Below are 17,512 nucleotides of genomic sequence, written 5' to 3' on the forward strand. Positions count from 1 at the left end.
AAGATTGGACTGCAATTCATTCTTCTAAGTTATAAAATATTTTGGAATTTCAGTTGTTAAAAATAAGGAACAAATACTTTCTGGTCTTTGTGCTTTAGATTTTTTTAAAACCAATTTTAAACAATGCAGTTTTAAAAGTATTTTAGGAAAGCTATTATGCTACCCATTTAAGTTCTCACATATTAAGTTGAAAACTTCATAATCTTAAGAAAAACAAAATTTACTCTTCTGACATATAAAGTTCTGACAAAAAATTGGGTGTATCTGTACAAGATTGTATTTCTGAACTTAAACTGAGGTTAATTAGGAAGTTCAGAGCCACAGAACATTTTTCCCCACAAGGGAAATTTCAGATCAATATAATTCCAGTACCTATGTATTGAAGGCCTGTATTGACCCACGAATAAAATTAGGCTCTTCAGAAAAATGGACAGAATGCATATCCTTCTGATAGTCATTTGTGAACATTCTCTTGTAAAACCTTTGAATCTGGGCTGCAGTTTGGGATTTTAATTTCTGGTAGAGATCAGTGTTATTAGTCTGAGGGCAGAGTGCTATGTCTGCTCTTCCCTGGAGCCCCCAGTTACTGAAATACACACTGGCTGTAACGTTTCTCTCTTCTAAAACTTTTGGTGGTTTCCGCATTGCCTGTCACTCGATTATACAGATTTCTTAAACTCTATAAACACTGGTTTCTCTGACTTGCCATGGAGTTGATTCTTAGGCCTGGTGCAGCATCCCCATCTCTCTCTTTACCCTGAGAGCCTTCAAGGCCATCTCTGCTGTCTTCCTCCACGAAACCTTCTCACTGCACTTCTTAAGCTCCCTTCTCTGTGTTCTAAAAGCACTCTGATCACATATCCCTTGAATATGATTTATTCGTGTATTTGTTCCTCTCCCTCCCTGAAGTTGTGAGCCTCTCGGAAAGCATCAGTTGTAGACCGTGGTGGTTTTTAACCTCCCTATTGTCTGAGGCTGTTCTAATGCCTATCATGTAGTAGCAGGTGCTAGTGAATGGTTTTTTTTGTCTTTGTTTTTGTTTTAAAGAGAGGGGAGGAAGAAAGGAGAGAAATGAGAAGCATCAGCTTGTAATTGCGGCACCTTAGTTGCTCATTGATTGCTTTCTCAAACGTGCCTTGACAGAAGGGTCCAGCCAACCCAGTGACCCCTTGCTCAAGCCAGAGACCTTGGGCTCAAGCTGGGGAGCCTGCATTCAAGCCGGCAACCTCAGGATTTCAAACCTGGGACCTCAGCGTCCTAGGTCAGTGCTCTATTCACTGTACTACCACAGGTCAAGCTGGTGAATTTTTTGAATGAGTGGGGGCTACAGGCTCTGGGATCCTGCAGAGAGTGGTTCCTTGTCAGGGAAATGGCTCTGTCATCTCTGTCCATGTACTTCCTTGTGGCTTGGAAAGAATTCTACACAACTGTGTAAATTCAGCTATTCTGTAACAGTCTGTAGTGTCTGATTTGAGCTCTGTGCTTAACAGTGTGAATACTGTGATGACTAGGACCAGGCCCTTGTCCCAGATCGGGGCAGGCAAAATAAAAAACAAACCACATCCTGAGGCCTTCTCCTATGTGGCTGCATTGTATACACATGGTCTCAGAGGCAGACATGTGTCTTCTCGGATCTGTGTGAGGCTTTTGAATCTTACCAAAATCTGGCAAAAAGCATTAGCTTGAACCAGTGGTTGCAGTGTACAGAGTGTGGGGAGGCAAAGCCAATGCATTCATTAATTTAAGGGAGAAATTTGGGGGCTAGTTTACAACCTTAAGCAACTAGTAAGCTCTTAATACAGCTTAATTGTTGTTTAACTTTTGTGTAAGCTAAACAGCTATTTAAATGTCTGAGCTGTGAGGTAAGTTCAAGTTCACATCATGATCATAGACCCTTGAACAATTGCCTTTATTTCACACTTTGCCGTAACATTTTCTAGAATTAGTAGAACTCCAAATTTTACAGTCCATACCAGCTACTATCTATGGTGCTGCTAGCTTAGGAGAGTGCTCTATTTATGAAGGTAATGTCCCGTGGGCATTTACCATACCTGTATGTCAATCTAGGGAACTTCATTTAGCCTGAAGTAAAAATCTGTCTTTTTCATGTTTTTCCCAAAGTGTCTGCCTTAGAGTTTTTTGTTTGTTTGTTTTTTAATTAATCTTTTCTTCAGTTGGAACTCTAAGGGCTCCTATCTTATGCTGAGGCATTTGGGTTTTTCCTCCCGTAAACAGAAGCAAGAAGCTCCAGCTGTGGGAGTTCTTATCTTATGGGCAGTGACTCACCTGTTCTGGCCCAGTCCAAAAAGGAATTCTGGCTCTTTATTTTGTGTTTTGTTTTATTTTTTCCCCTTGGCTTAAACTGTGCGTAAGAGCTAGGAAGGTGAGTCTAGTGCAGACCAGTCTCACTGCCTGGCTGGGGTTTGTGTTCTGACCCATGCCAGTGCTCTCACTTTTGGGAAATTGAGACCTGGAAGCAGGTGAGTTATGGGGATGCCCCAGGTTCAGAATGGCATTACAGAGAGAAGACCTGTGCAGAGCATCCTCTGTCAGCAGCCGGGAAAACTAGATATGTCCTTTTTGTTTGTTTGTTTGTTTGTTTGTTTGTTTTGTGTGTGAGTGTGTAAGAGAGAGGGGGGGACAGACATGGGGCAGGCAGACAGGAAGGGAGAGAGATGTGAAGCATCAGTTCTCATTGCGGCACCTTAGTTGCTCATTGATTGCTTTTTCATATATGCCTTGATGGTGGGGGTGGTACTCCAGCTGAGACCCCTTGCTCAAGCCACCATCGGTGGGATCATGTCTGTGATCCCACACTCAAGCCAGCGACCCTGCGCTCAAGCCAGTGACCTGGAGGTTTTGAACCTGGGTCCTCCGTGTCCCAGGTCAACACTCTGGGCCTGGCCATCCACTGTGCCACCACCTGGTCAGGTAGGGTATGTCTTCTTTATTCCCTATAGCCATCAAGCCCAGAAACTTAGAAGAGATCTCAGCCTGGAGAGCTGCCAGCTTCGATTAGGTTTACCATGTCTATTTCAATGCCTAGACTCAGGGCTGGCTATGGGCCCTGAAGGAGGAGGCTTGTTTCAGCATTCAGGGCAGGAATTTTCACTCATCCTTTGAGAATCGTGGAGTACTCAGTGAGTGTTGTTTTTTTTAAAGATTTTTCTATTGGTCCTTATCTCTCTTTGTAGTGGCACCTACCACTCTCGAGATGAGAGCACAGACAGTGGGCTCAGCATGAGCAGCTACAGTGTCCCTCGGACCCCAGACGACTTCCTGAACAGTGTTGATGAAATGGATACAGGTTGGTATTCCTTCTTCCTCTGAGGAATCTGACTTCCAGGCAGATAGCGTCATTTTATCACCAGGTCTAATAAGCTGCTGTGAGCAAAGATTATTCAGAAGGACCTCAATTCAAACTGTGCCTCTTTTGTTTCTATATAGCAGTTTGTAATGTATCAATAAATCTTTTCCCAGGTTTTAAATATCGTGGAGTCTTAACTCTAAATGAACAAAACATATAGTATAACTTATTTTAGCAGTTACAGTAGTAAATTAGTCGGCAGGGCAATTGAGGACCTTATTAGAATTCTCTATTAATACAGATTTGTATTCTTAATTTTGGAGAAAGATTTCTGTATGTGATTCAGTGTCTGCCTCCCTCTTTTCTTTGAGGGTTTTGGGTCCTATTTAGTTGTTACAGGGCTCAGGAAACAAAGTGGGAAAGGCTTGATGGTGACTCACGTACTTTATTGTTAGAATAGTTGCGGGGTCTTGTGGGACCTAAGAAATACCTGCCTGACAGGGGTCGTTTAGGGGCCGCTCCTCCTGTGGCTTCCTGGGGGCACTGGTGCCTGGACTTGGCAGCTCTGCGAGGGTGTGACCGGCAGGGACATGGGCGGTTCTCCCCTGGCTGGCTCTCCAACCCACGGCTTTGGACAGGGAGTGGCAGCTCTTCGCACCTGCGCTGCTCCAGCTTCTGGCCTGGATGCTCCCTAGAATCCCCCTTCCAGTCATCCTTAGGAGTCACTTCAGACACATTTCCCTACACCTGCCCCCCATTTGCCTTTTCTCCAAACTGCTGTACCACTTCACAGTTTATCAAATGGGTTATGAAAGCGTATTCACCGAAGCTCTAAGGAATATTAATGTTATCTTGCCGCGCCCCCCCCCCCCCCCCCCCTGCACAATAGGTTTTGTGTCCAGGTAAATTTGGAAAACCTAGAAGCAAAGCTAAGAAGATTTTTATTCAAGAAGTTCTGGGAGCTTGTTTCACTGTTAAGAAACGTGAATCTGCAAGAGTGGAATAGTTTTCATCCAGTCCTTTTATTTTCGTGTTCCTCAAAGCGTACTTCGGAATGATGGGACTGTCCCATTCGTTTTCACATTTTATCTTATGTTGGTGGTGCATATCTGGGTGGGAACCAGGGAGTAGAGCTCTTGTGTAGTGTGCTTATTCCTTCTCCCTTACTGTGTATAATTTTCCAGGGGATTTTTACTTTTTCTTGTGACCCCCCCCCCCCCCCTCCGCCCGCCTTTAGTGCTCAGCACATAGTAATAAGCAGTCGAGTTGTTGGTGAAATATCTGGACAAATGTTGAGGCAGAAGCGATCTTGGCATTGTCATTTGTGGGTTGTTTGGTCTGAAAAAACAGCACCATTTCAGGTCAGTGGGGAGTGCTTTCTTTCATGTGTTTCTGTGTGCTCTCACGTGGTACAGCTCTGATGTTAGCTTTTCAAACAGAACCTTATTCTCTCTCTTTCTCTCTGTTCTAACTAGGTGATACTATCAACCAAAGCACCCTCCCCTCACAGCAGAACCGCTTTCCAGACTACCTTGAAGCCATTCCTGGGACAAATGTGGACCTTGGAACACTGGAAGGAGATGGAATGAACATAGAAGGAGAGGAGTTGATGCCAAGTCTGCAGGAAGCCTTGAGTTCCGACATCCTTAATGACATGGAGTCTGTTTTGGCTGCCACCAAGCTAGATAAAGAAAGCTTTCTTACATGGTTATAGAGCCCTCAGGTAGACTGAATTCTAAATCTGTGAAGGATCTAAGGAGATAAGACACACATACCAGAAATTTCCAAATAAGCCAGTTGCAATCTTCTGGCTAATACAGAAAAAGATGAACAAACGTCCAGCAAGATTCTTTCATCCATTATTTTATTCTTCCTTGTCCATTGCTGCTGTTAATATGTTGCTGACCTCTTTCATAGTTGGCCCTAAAGAATCAAAAAAAAAAACCCATTTTGTTTCTTTTGCTATTATAACTACTGTTTGTTTGGGGGCTGGGGGAAGTGAGCCTGTTTGGATGATGGATGCCATTCCTTTTGCCCAGTTAGATGTTGACCAGTCATTTTCACTAAATAGACTTGGAAGTCAAATGCTTCATGTCACAGCGTTTAGTTTGTTTAAGCAATTATTTCTTCAGCTGCCTCTCGCCAGTGGAAAAACATGACTTACTGGTCTGACAAGCCAAAAATGTTGTGTCTGATACTAAGTACTTAATGCTGAATGGGAGAGAGAGCTGAAACCAAGGCTGGAGACTGTTGTACTTTCAGTGGTTTTTTTCCTCCTAGTGCTATATCATTAGTCACACAGTGACCTTGATTTTATTTTTAGGAGCTTATAAGGCATGAGACAATTTCCATAGAAATATATTAATTATTGCTGCATACTCAAGTATAGGTTTTGGTGGGTTTTGTTTTGTTTTGTTTGGTTGGGTTTTTGTTTTTGTCTTTTTTTTTTCCTGGAACCAAGGCAAATTACCATAGTAACGAATCTGTTTATAGTTGTAGCTGGGATGGTTATTGTAGTTTCTTTGGTAAAATCTACATTTTCTGATTTTTTTTATCTTATTTAAATCTTGATTATCTGTTCTCTTTATATATATATATATACCCCCACACACTTATAGCGTTTATTATGATAGTATGATAGCAGAATGTATTTTTTTTTTAAGGTTTCTCTACTTTCCAGTTTATTTTACAGTGGTAGCTTTGAATGTATCATTTAGAATACATGACTATTAGTTTCTATATCACAGGTAGTGTAAGTATGGCTGGGGCAGTCTGCAGGTGTGTGAGGTAGTTCACTTTCTGGGAGGGCTATTGTTCGAGATACTGCCTAGAGGAGTGGTGGGTGCCCTCTGGGCACACAGTAAATATTATGTCATGAATTTGAAAGAAGCAAACAAGAAATGGCTTTATTTTCCCCTTGTTACTCCCTTGGACTAACTTTAAGTCCTGATGGGAAGTCACTGTAGGTCCATAATGGTCATGACAGAAGTGAGCTTCATGTGGTCATCCACCTTCCTTTAGCTTCGGAAATGTTACCTTCACCTTAGTTTTGAAAGTAAATTCCAGTATTTTAGTAGGCATTTTAAAGAACACATTAAACACTACATTGAAAGATTGCCTACAAGACTCTTCTTCCTTATAAACTTGCTCCTACTTCTGTATACTGAGAACTGACCCAGGACAGTATCATAATTCTGTAAGGTTATGCATCAGCTGGTAAAGTGATCAGATTAATAAATGTATATTGGTAGTTGAATTTAGCAAAGAAATAGAGATAATCGTGATTATACTTTTATTTTTACAGGAAGAGATATAACTAGAATATGTGTCTACAGGAGTAATAATGGTTTCCAAAGAGTATTTTTTAAAGGAAAAAAATGAGCATGAATCAACTTCAGTATAAGCTATGAAGTAATGGTTGTGAATTATAGTGACACCAGCAGTACCTCTATGATTAAGGGTCTTTCAGTGTTCTAGAGTAAGCCTTTATTTTCAAGGGTTTATAACAGACATAAAATCTTTTTTGCTGGCTAAAACTGCTATGAAAAGCCTTAGTTTGGGTGGATAGATATTTTTTTCCTGATTACAAAATCTAAGTATTTTGATCCTTCAATTTAGAGGAATGCAAAAGTTAGAAGTAAAACATTTTATATTAAGCATTTTCAGTGCTCAATAAAATGCAATCACTGTGTTGTATATAATGATTCATAGGTCAGTCACTCATAATAATTGACTCTAAGCTTTTATTAAGAAAACAGTAGGAAGATGAAATCGTGAATTAAGTCTGAGGGAAAATGGCCACTGTACAGATGCATCAAAATTTTTTTTTAGAGCAATAATAAAATTCTACCTAGAATGGTTGAGTATATGGATAATATAGCATGTTGGGTTTTTATGTGCAGAAAATCAAAGCTACTTGGAAGGAGTGCCTACAATTTGCCAGTAAGCTGAAAATCAAGATCGTATCTTATATATCAGCAGAGTAGCTGTAGATAAGGGGAAGGGTGGGGAGGTGGGGTTGTGAAGACTTAGTGGGACTTTGATAGAGAACTTTATAACTTTTTTCTTCAATAAAGACTTATCTTGCATCTTGCTGTCATTAGAGGCAGTTGTTCCTAAAATTTCAATCACTTGAGTACACCCACAAAATAAGAATACAGAGTTCTTCATTTCCTCTTGACTTTAACTTGCCCAGTTATACCTCAATGTCGTGGCAGCACTGCGGTACCTAACAGAGCAGTGCTTTGATTTTACACCTTCTGGACCTGAGGGAGACCTAAGAGTCCTTTCTCTTTCTGAGTTTAATCACAGCCTCAATGTCGTCTTTTTGTTTTGTCCTTGTGCCTAATGTGTTTAACTGGTTCTTAGTTGTTTTGGGTAGCATTGGGATAAGATTTTAACTGGGTATTCTTGAATTGCTTTTACAATAAACCAATTTTTATAATCTTTAAAGTTACCAGCTTTTTACATTTGTGTTCTTTTCAGTTAGGGCTTCTAAGACCTACTTATGGTTGAAATGAGCACGTTGACTTAGAGTTTCAGATTTTTCCAAAGCACTATTTGCTGTAATAAGTATTTTCTAAATATAGTGCCATTTAAAAAAATTTATAAAGAACAAAGGAAGTGATTTTTTTATAAAGAAATAATGTTGCTGTTTTCATATTAAATAGATGCATTCTATATGGAACCTTGGGAGAAATACTGAAAATAACACTAATTAATTGTATAATTCATAATTCATACCAATCAACGTTGAAACTCTAACCGTGCAAAATGGGAGCCTGTATCCAATGAGTAACAATTTCTTAGCCTTTGTACATCTAAGAAATGAGTGCTCAGATGAATTTTATCTTACGCTGGCATGTTTTTATAAGAATTGTGGGTGTGCCTATATTAACAGTTGTTTTCTGTATCTTGAAAAAGTATTCTCCACATTTTAAATGTTTTATATTAGAGAATTCTTTAATGCACACTTGTCAAATATATATATATATAGTACCAATGTTACCATTTTTTGTTATAGCTGTAAGAGCATGCTCATCATATGTTAGGTACTTACATAAATTGTTACATTGTTTTTTTTCTTATGTAATACCTTTTTGTTTGTTTATGTGTTTCAAATATATTCTTTAAACTCTTCTTTGTTGTTTTTAACAATTAATATATTTAAAACTTTTTGGCTTCTTAACGGATTTCCAGTATACCAAGTACTAGTGATAAAAGGTGATTATAGTAGTAGCTGCCGCACAGGTAAAAATGAAGGTGAGTTTGGCATTTGGGACTTTGAAATACAGATAAAGTAATTCTCTGTACTTTTATGTACTGTACTCATCCCCATCCCCATCGATAACTGTGTAAGCAGGGTTGTCTCCTTCATTCGTAAGTGACTTTGACTGCATGTAACAGCACAGAAGAAACAGAAGAACTTGACACAGTCTTTCACGACAGCCTTTGGTTTTATTTCTCCAAAATACTATCTCATGGCATTCAAAATATAACACATTCGTGAAAATTAATAGTTACCGTTTTATAAATAAGAAACATTCACAGATGTAAGGGGTAGGTTCTGAACTTTGATTAAGAAATAGATTTAAAAAAAATAGATTTTATTGTCTTTGAAAATTATTTCTTATGTATATAAGATATTTTCAATATTGACATCAGTTTTGGTGAGGCAAATCTGAAAATTTGACATTTTATGTATAATTTCTTTACAGTAGAAGAACACTTATATTGTAGAGCTTGAAATTTATTGTTTTCCTTGGGCAAAAATGTCATGGTTGTCCATCTTAGCTCAAAACTATACGTTGTGTCTGTGGGCAGTGCGCCTATGCTAGATGGCCTGAAGCCTGGTTACCTTCATTCTGAATCCTGTGAACTAGAATCATACAAACTTTAGGTAACTGATGTAGTCTGATTCAGCAGAATATTCAGAATAATACAGGGGTGGGCAAAAGGTAGGTTAATACTTTTGCCCACCACTATATATTAATTTGGATTTGAGTAGTACCTCTAGTGAGAACAAGTAGGGGCATTCTAAATATCTGAGAAGTGTTGGAGCCTTCCTTAGATCCTGATATTGTCATTTATATAATGTTTTCCTTAGAAAGACCAAAAACTAACGTAAAATAGCCCAGTAAATCAATCGCCCAGCTGGGATGAACGGACAAATGTTTCTTCCAGAGGGAAAGAATAATAACTAGTAATAAAAGCAGCCTAGGTGATTAACTGCAGGGATGGTTAGTGCACCAGTGCATGATGTTTAATCTTCCCTCCTCGGTTTCCATCTTGTCAGCCGAAGTTGCCAAAGAACAGCCACAAGGACCCCCTCATGTTTTCTTACCTTCTATAATGGCAATCAGACTGTAAATTACATTAGGTCTACATTTAATTACATTGAAAATTTGGCTTTATTTGGTAGTTACAAGCAAATGCATGTGCTGCTGGAATCAAACGTCTCTGGCAGGGTGTAGGACATGCTTTCCCTAACCCACTTTAAACTGTTGGCATTTAGTCACTTTATTTTAATTATCATAAGAAACTTGGTAAAATATTCTGATTATAATTGTATTACTGAGTTAGAAATCAGATGAGAATCCTGTGACATTTAGTAACTACTGTTTTTCCAAATTACATATAGAACATTTCTTGCCGTATTGCCTGGATACAAGTAGCTCTGATAATGTCTGATCATTGATCATTTCTTACCCATAAACATAGCCTTAAACAAACCGGCGACTTAGTACTACCACATGTGAAAGTCATTGCAGAATCAGGATACTAGCAGAACAAAATGATACTGAAATGATACTCTGAATTTTTAATCTGCCCTATTTTAACAGAAAACAAAACTCCTAAGTGACCTTGTTAGGCCCTGTTAGAAGATTTGAAAGAAAACAACTGGTATGATGTGCTATTCAAAGCAGTATTTGTAGATAATTGAGCAAAGAATCTATTTATGTAAAATTCCTAAACAGCTAATCTGGTACTTGGAATGTTTTTGTTTTTAAATTGTAAAGCTATTGAAAACAAGTTACTGTAATTTTGTAAAATTGATACAATTTGTACAAGTGAGTAGACAGCTAGACTCTTAGTAGAAGGAACCTCTCTAAGAAACCACATACACAATAGGATCGAAACCAGGAGGCTACCCTTAGTATATTTAAGACTGCTCATTTATTTGTTAGGGTTATGACACACCTCTACACATACTTCTTCATGTCTTGTTCCAAGTATATTTTATGAGACTCATTCCCATGACCTTCACAGAATCTATATAAGATAGTCTATCAGTTAAATACCTTTTGGGTATAATTTTCCTCCTGGGATATTAATAGAAACCACATCTCAGTTTCTTTTAAGGCCATTTGTTTAATTGCAAACTAAGTTAACATGTTATAATGGATTTACACAAAATTAAAATACTCTGTCTAGACAATTGTAAGAAATTCCCATTCTTTTTTAAAGTTTCTTAAAATATTTATTGACTTTAGAGAAAAGAGGAAGGGAGAGAGAGAGAAATACCAATTTGTTGTTCCCACTTATTTATGCATTTATGGGTTGATTCTTGTATGTGCCCTGTCTGGGGATTGAACCAGCAATCTTGGTATATCAGGATGATGCTCAATCTGACTGAGCTACCAGGCCAGGGTTGAGAAATACATATTCTCAAAGCTGTGGGTAAAATGACACAATCGGGAAAAAAGAAAAAAGAACTGTTGCATTCCAGTTCAGTACTATCTTTGTGAGCTGCTAAAGTCAGGTTCTTTGAGCCAACATAGTGATGACTGCACTAAGAAACTTGGTTCAAGGTCATTTCTCTCAAACACCTCTTTGTACTGATTAGGAGCTAAGTATACCTACAGCCAGGGTTCAACAGAAGCATCTCGGTGGTTGTAGGTCAGCAGGATCTAAATAATAATTTTGAATATCACAACTGTATGATTCTGATCTCTGGGGTGACTGTGAATGAAGACTTTAGGTTTTATGAGAGACAAAAAAATAAAAAATATGAGCAGCCAGCTTGAAATCACACTGCAGAACCACTTGTACAGCATCTTCTGAAGAAGCCGTCTGCTGAAGTGTTTTCTCTGTGCACCAGTAAGTCTCTTGATCCCTGTAAAATAACCTTAATGGGACTGGCCAGAGGAGAATGTGGACTTGAAATTTAGTTGTCTTTTACAGTCCAAACCATGAACAGTGTAGTTCTTCTGCATTCTAAGCCAAAGGAATTTCCGCAGAAATGTGCAATGGGATTTACAGGAGGACAGCATGCACATGCACACATAAACTGTCCAGTCAAAGGGCAGCTGATGACTCACCGGGCATGTGTGTGTTAACCAGCTCAGAACTCCCTTCTGAGGGCATATTGTTGATCTGGAATGGGGTGGCAAGCCCTGGCCAAATTTGGAATATTGTGTAGGAAATTTTACACTCCTTTGAACTAAAAACTAAACCAAAATCCCTATTGGTCTTCAGAGTCAATAGAGCAAAATTCCCAAGGCCAGAACATTTCCAACAGTTTCACTGTTGTAGCCTGCTCAATGCAGCAATTTATTCCAATCAAGTTTATGTCCCACGGCCATCATTTACTGTGTGGCTCAAAGACTGTGTCTTCTATCAAAGGTAAAGTGAAAATACTATAATTTGCACAATCTCTTGACGGTGGTTATGAGGACCAAAACAAAAGAGAATTAACGAACTGTTAACATACTTGAAAAGCAGAGTTGTTTTTTTAACATACCCATGATTTTTCTCAGTGTTATCTTGTTTAGAAAGGTATATTGCTGGCCTGACCTGTGGTGGCACAGTGGATAAAGCGTTGACCTGGAAATGCTGAGGTCGCCGGTTCAAAACCCTGGGCTTGCCTGGTCAAGGCACATATGGGAGTTGATGCTTCCAGCTCCTCCTCTCTGTCTCTCTCTCTCCCTCTCTCTCTCCTCTCTAAAATGAGTAAATAAAATAAAAATTTTAAAAAAGAGTAAAGTAATTTAAAAAAAAGTATATTGCTATTGAATAATTCAGAATTGTCCTTCAAACTTAAATATATGTACTCAACATTTGCATAGGTACAAAGCTCTGCCTTGCTCTCATTAGTACTGCACACCAAGTAGCTTACTTCACCTCCATTATTACCTAAGTATGCTATTTGTTTCAATAACAATGAATATTTTATTAAAACACTTCCACTTACTACCTTATTTGATCATACCAAATTCTATAAGATGTAGGTATTGTCATTACTATTTCTTAACAATGTGCCTCAAACCCTAGATCTGAATCCCACGCTGTTGTGAAGTAATTAAGTAGAAGTTGATGATGAAGCCTATAACTGGGAAACTTGTGTACAAGGCTAACCATATTCATTGGGGCTCAACTGCATTTACATATTGGTTCTTAACTTTCCTACCCCTGCCTCATGGCAGCTGGGACTGCTCTCCACACAGAAGTAATCCTAGAAATGCTGCCACAACAATGACAGTGCTTTAATAGGTCGTTAAAACTGTCCATTTTTGCCCTGGCCGGTTGGCTCAGCGGTAGAGCGTCGGCCTAGCGTGCGGAGGACCTGGGTTCGATTCCTGGCCAGGGCACACAGGAGAGGCGCCCATTTGCTTCTCAACCCCTCCGCCGCACTTTCCTCTCTGTCTCTCTCTTCCCCTCCCGCAGCCAAGGCTCCATTGGAGCAAAGATGGCCCGGGCGCTGGGGATGGCTCTGTGGCCTCTGCCCCAGGCGCTAGAGTGGCTCTGGTCGCAATATGGCGACGCCCAGGATGGGCAGAGCATCGCCCCCTGATGGGCAGAGCGTCGCCCCATGGTGGGCGTGCCGGGTGGATCCCGGTCGGGCGCATGCGGGAGTCTGTCTGACTGTCTCTCCCCGTTTCCAGCTTCAGAAAAGTGAAAAAAAAAAAAAAAAAAACCTGTCCATTTTTAAAAATCATGTTCAACAAACACACTGTCCAGTAATATGGTATGGTAACTTAAATTGCTTACAAGATAGGAGAAATGGTGGGATTCAAATAATTTAATAACCGGTTCTCTAATGACCATTTTAAGTATAAAAAAAATACCAGAAGGTAGTTTATTATTTCATGCATTTGATACTTAAATAACATTAGAAGAGGTATACAAAACTAGATTATAAGAAAGTTTTAAAATATTAATAAAAAATATTAAATAATATTTGACAAAAGACAATAAAACTTATTTAAAATATTTCCATATTGCTTCTTGATTGGCATCCTCACTTCCTACTGGAGTAACAAACGCAAGGGAATTAAAATTATTTCATCAAAGGTATAATGAGTTTTATGAAATGAATAAATATAGGCATAGTTTCATCAAATTTTTTTCACCTATGGACGGAATAAATATTACCATGGGCGCTAAGAATATGCTGTTGAGCAGATGAATGTTAAAAAAGATCTGTAATGTAAGGAATGTAAATTTGTGATTTCCATATTAGGCAACCACCTTAGAGAGAACCTGATTACAAGTGCCATTTTAACAACCAGTGCGCCAAACTCAACAAAAAATTAGATATTGGTTCTGCTGAACTAGTGTGAACCAGTGGAATCCCACCACTGAAAATAAGACAGTAAAGTGCTGCCTGACCTGTGGTGGCGCAGTGGATAAAGCGTCGACCTGGAAATGCTGAGGTCACCGGTTCGAAACCCTGGCTTGCCTGGTCAAGGCACATATGGGAGTTGATGCTTCCAGCTCCTCCCCACCTTCTCTCTCTGTCTCTCCCTTTCTCTCTCCTCTCTAAAATGAATAAATAAAATTAAAAAAAAAAAAGACAGTAAAGTGCTGAAGAGTAGTCCATGCAGTGTACCACGAGAGCACCATCTACAGACTGATTTCCTCCTGGGGAGATTAGGGAAAGCCTCAGACAGGTTGTATTAAGCTGGGCATTGGATGATTATGATTTATCATCAGAAGTGGTGTTAGAGGAGGAAAGAGCACAAAACGGGAATATATGGGAATGGGGAGTATTTCATTTTGGGCTGTAAACATGTAATGGATTAACCAACTCAACAAAAATTTGAGTGTCCTAATGTGCCAGGCACTATTACTTTTTTTTAACAGAGAGAGAGTCAGAGAGAGGAATAGATAAGGACAGACAGATAGGAACGGAGAGAGATGAGAAGCATCAATTATTAGTTTTTCGTTGCAACACCTTAGTTGTTCATTGATTGCTTTCTTATATGTGCTTTGACTGCAGGCCTTCAGCAGACCGAGTAACCCCTTGCTCGAGCCAGCAACCTTGGGTCCAAGCTGGTGAGCTTTGCTCAAACCAGATGAGCCCACGCTCAAGCTGGCGACCTCAGGTCTCGAACCTCGGTCCTCCATATCCCAGTCTAATGCTCTATCCACTGTGCCACCGCCTGATCAGACGTGCCAGGCACTATTGCAGACACTGGGGATACAGTGATGAATAAGACGGACACAAACCCCTGCCTTCACAGAGTTTAGTACACTCTCGATGATAATAGTTCATATGTACTGAGCACTCACTATATGCCAGGCACTTTCCATGGATTAACATTTTACAATGGTGAGAGGTAGGTACTGTCAAAGTTTTGCATATAAGAAAATTGGCATAGAGGTCACACATCTCAGGAGTGGATTTTGGCAGTCTGACCACCATGTGCTGCCTATGGCTTAAATCCCAGAGTTAGAAATTTGAATATCTAATGAGTAATGGAGACCTATGAAGGTCTTTTTAAAAAGACAATACTATGAAAAATTAAAGTATAAGCTATCAAATCAAATTTTAAGGAAATTATGATTGAACTTATCTAAAGGCAACAAAAATGGGCTGGAGAGAGAAGAATATGGATATCTGCCTACACACTTCCAGGCATTAACAGTGAACACAAGGCATCTTTGATTTGCTCCCACACTACTATGGGTCAGTATTTTGCTACCTGGCAAATGGAAGACAGGAAAGGGAGGTGATGATTTCAAAGGCAAGCTTGTCTGCTCAGGCAGCAAATTACTGTAGAATAGAAAAATTCTATTTACATACAGAGATAAAAATTAGGAAAGCTGGTAGCTGAGCAGATTTCTAATTTGTGAAAATGTTAAGCAAAGAAAAATTATGGCAAATCAAACCTCATGAGGCCATCAAGAGCAGCTACTCAAAGGCCAAAAGTAATGAGCCTGTTTGGAAGTGGTGTGATCATTGAATAGGCATGGACCAACTAAGAGGCCTGAAGAAAACTGAAGTCAATAGACTGACTGGCTCATGTCATCAAGAGTAGTACACCCATAGGTGCTGAAGTAAAAATTCAGTCTAAACCAGTGGTAGTCAACCTGGTCCCTACCACCCATTAGTGGGCGTTCCAGCTTTCATGGTGGGTGGTAGCGGAGCAACCAAAGTATAAATAAAAAAATAGATTTAACTATAGTAAGTTGTTTTATAAAGATTTATTCTGCCAAACTTAGCAAAAATTTAACATAAAGTACATAAAATAATAATTATTATTATATGCTTTAACTTGCTGTAACTCTGCTTTATAAATTTTATAAAGTAAAGTTACTTCCCTACTTTATAAATCACCATTACTGTGGAACTGGTGGGCGGTTAGAAAATTTTACGACTAACAGAGATACAAAAGTGGGCGGTAGGTATATAAAGGTTGACTACCCCTGGTCTAAACTATTCTTCACTGCCCATGAGAAGAGGTATGATGTCGACCCTTGAGTAATGTGCCACTATCTCATCCTGTGTGCAGTAATCACAAGCCAGTGTGAGCAGAGGTGACACTTGCAAAGTATCTTAAAGTACTACCTCAATGTAACCCTGTGTGGCTCACTGGAGACCAGTGCCAACAGAAGACCAATGGGGTTAGGTGTGTGATATGAAGACAAGTTGTTCCAGAAGACCTCAAAATGGCTGCCTGTGGCAGAATCACAAAGCGAACAGGACCTCAGTGGTGTATTCAGTGTTGATGGGTTCTAGCCCATTCACAATTCACTCCTCCAAAGAAGGTCAGTTCTGGAAGAATTGTCTCAGCCACTCCGTTCAGGAGTAGACTGAATCATGTCATAAAGGAGGTAAGTGAATTTGTAGAGTGAGTGTAAAACAAATACCAGAGAATGAGCCAGCCCATATAGGCAAAGCTTTTACTGTATTCAGTCAATGTATAGAACACCTACTAGGTATAAGGTGTTCTGTATCAACAGGACAACATCTCTGCCCTCATGGAGAGATGCCAACCTGAAAGTCTTAGTTATTTAACTATGGTTGTGATCATCCTTACCCCATAACATGTTGGGGAGCCATGAGAATGTGTAAGGAGACCTAGCCTAGTCGGGGGAGTAACAAGAGGCTTCTCTGAGGAGACATATAAATCAAAACCTAAAGGATAGGGAAGAGATTGGTTGGGTGCTGAGGCAGGGCACTTGTCATGCCAGGCACATGGAACAGCATGTCCCCAAAATCTTAAGATGAAAAGAAGCTTCTATCAGCCCTGAAGAAACTACGAACAAAAACAAATCACAGGCTCGTGTGGTTGGAGCGCACTGAGAGGAGTATGAGGAAAACAGAGCTAGCTCTTCGGTCCTCCTGAGGATTTGCATGGAATTCAGTCCTCACAGCAATGGCAAGTCATTGAAGTTGTAGTGACCATAGGGGTGCATATATCCTTTTGAATTAGTGTTTTGGGTTTCTTCAGATAAATATCCAGAAGTGGAATCGCTGGGTCATAAAGCAGTTCCATTTTTAACTTTTTGAGGTAATTTTATACTGTTTTCCACAGCAGCTGCACCAATTTGCATTCCCACCAACAGTGCACGAGGGTTCCCTTTTCTCCACATCCTCACCCAGCACTTGTGTGTTGATCTATTGATGATAACCATTATGACAGGCGTGAGGTGGTATCTCATTGCGGCTTTAATTTGCATTCTCTCATGATTAGTGATGTTCAGAATCTTGTCACATGTCTATTGGCCATCTGTATTCCTCTTTGGAAAAGTATCTATTCAGATCCTCTGCTCATTTTTTCATTGTTTTTGTTGTTGTTTTGGGTGTTAAGTTGTATGAGTTCTTTACAAATTTTGAGTAGTAATCCCTTATCAAATGTACCATTGGCAAATATGTTCTCCCATTCAGTAGATTGGCTTTTCATTTTGTTGATGGTTTCCTTTGCTGTGCAAAAACTTTTTAATTTGATGTTGCCCCCTTTGTTTATTTTTTCTTTT

At 39.5% G+C, this 17,512-nt stretch overlaps 1 protein-coding gene across 12 annotated transcripts in view; it reads left to right on the forward strand.

Annotated features, from left to right (window-relative positions):
• YAP1 (Yes1 associated transcriptional regulator) overlaps positions 1–8,446 on the forward strand; it is a 125,174-nt gene extending 116,728 nt beyond the window's left edge. For all 12 annotated transcript variants that reach the window (XM_066371231.1, XM_066371268.1, XM_066371301.1 and 9 more), the window contains 2 exons: positions 3,195–3,307; positions 4,783–8,446. In XM_066371231.1, the coding sequence (XP_066227328.1) occupies positions 3,195–3,307; positions 4,783–5,021 (352 nt within the window). In that variant the 3' untranslated portion in view covers positions 5,022–8,446. The remainder of the gene's footprint in view (positions 1–3,194; positions 3,308–4,782) is intronic.
• Positions 8,447–17,512: the final 9,066 nt, after the last annotated feature.

Source organism: Saccopteryx leptura, chromosome 1 (genome assembly GCF_036850995.1).
Source record: "Saccopteryx leptura isolate mSacLep1 chromosome 1, mSacLep1_pri_phased_curated, whole genome shotgun sequence".
Classification (NCBI taxonomy): domain Eukaryota; kingdom Metazoa; phylum Chordata; class Mammalia; order Chiroptera; family Emballonuridae; genus Saccopteryx; species Saccopteryx leptura.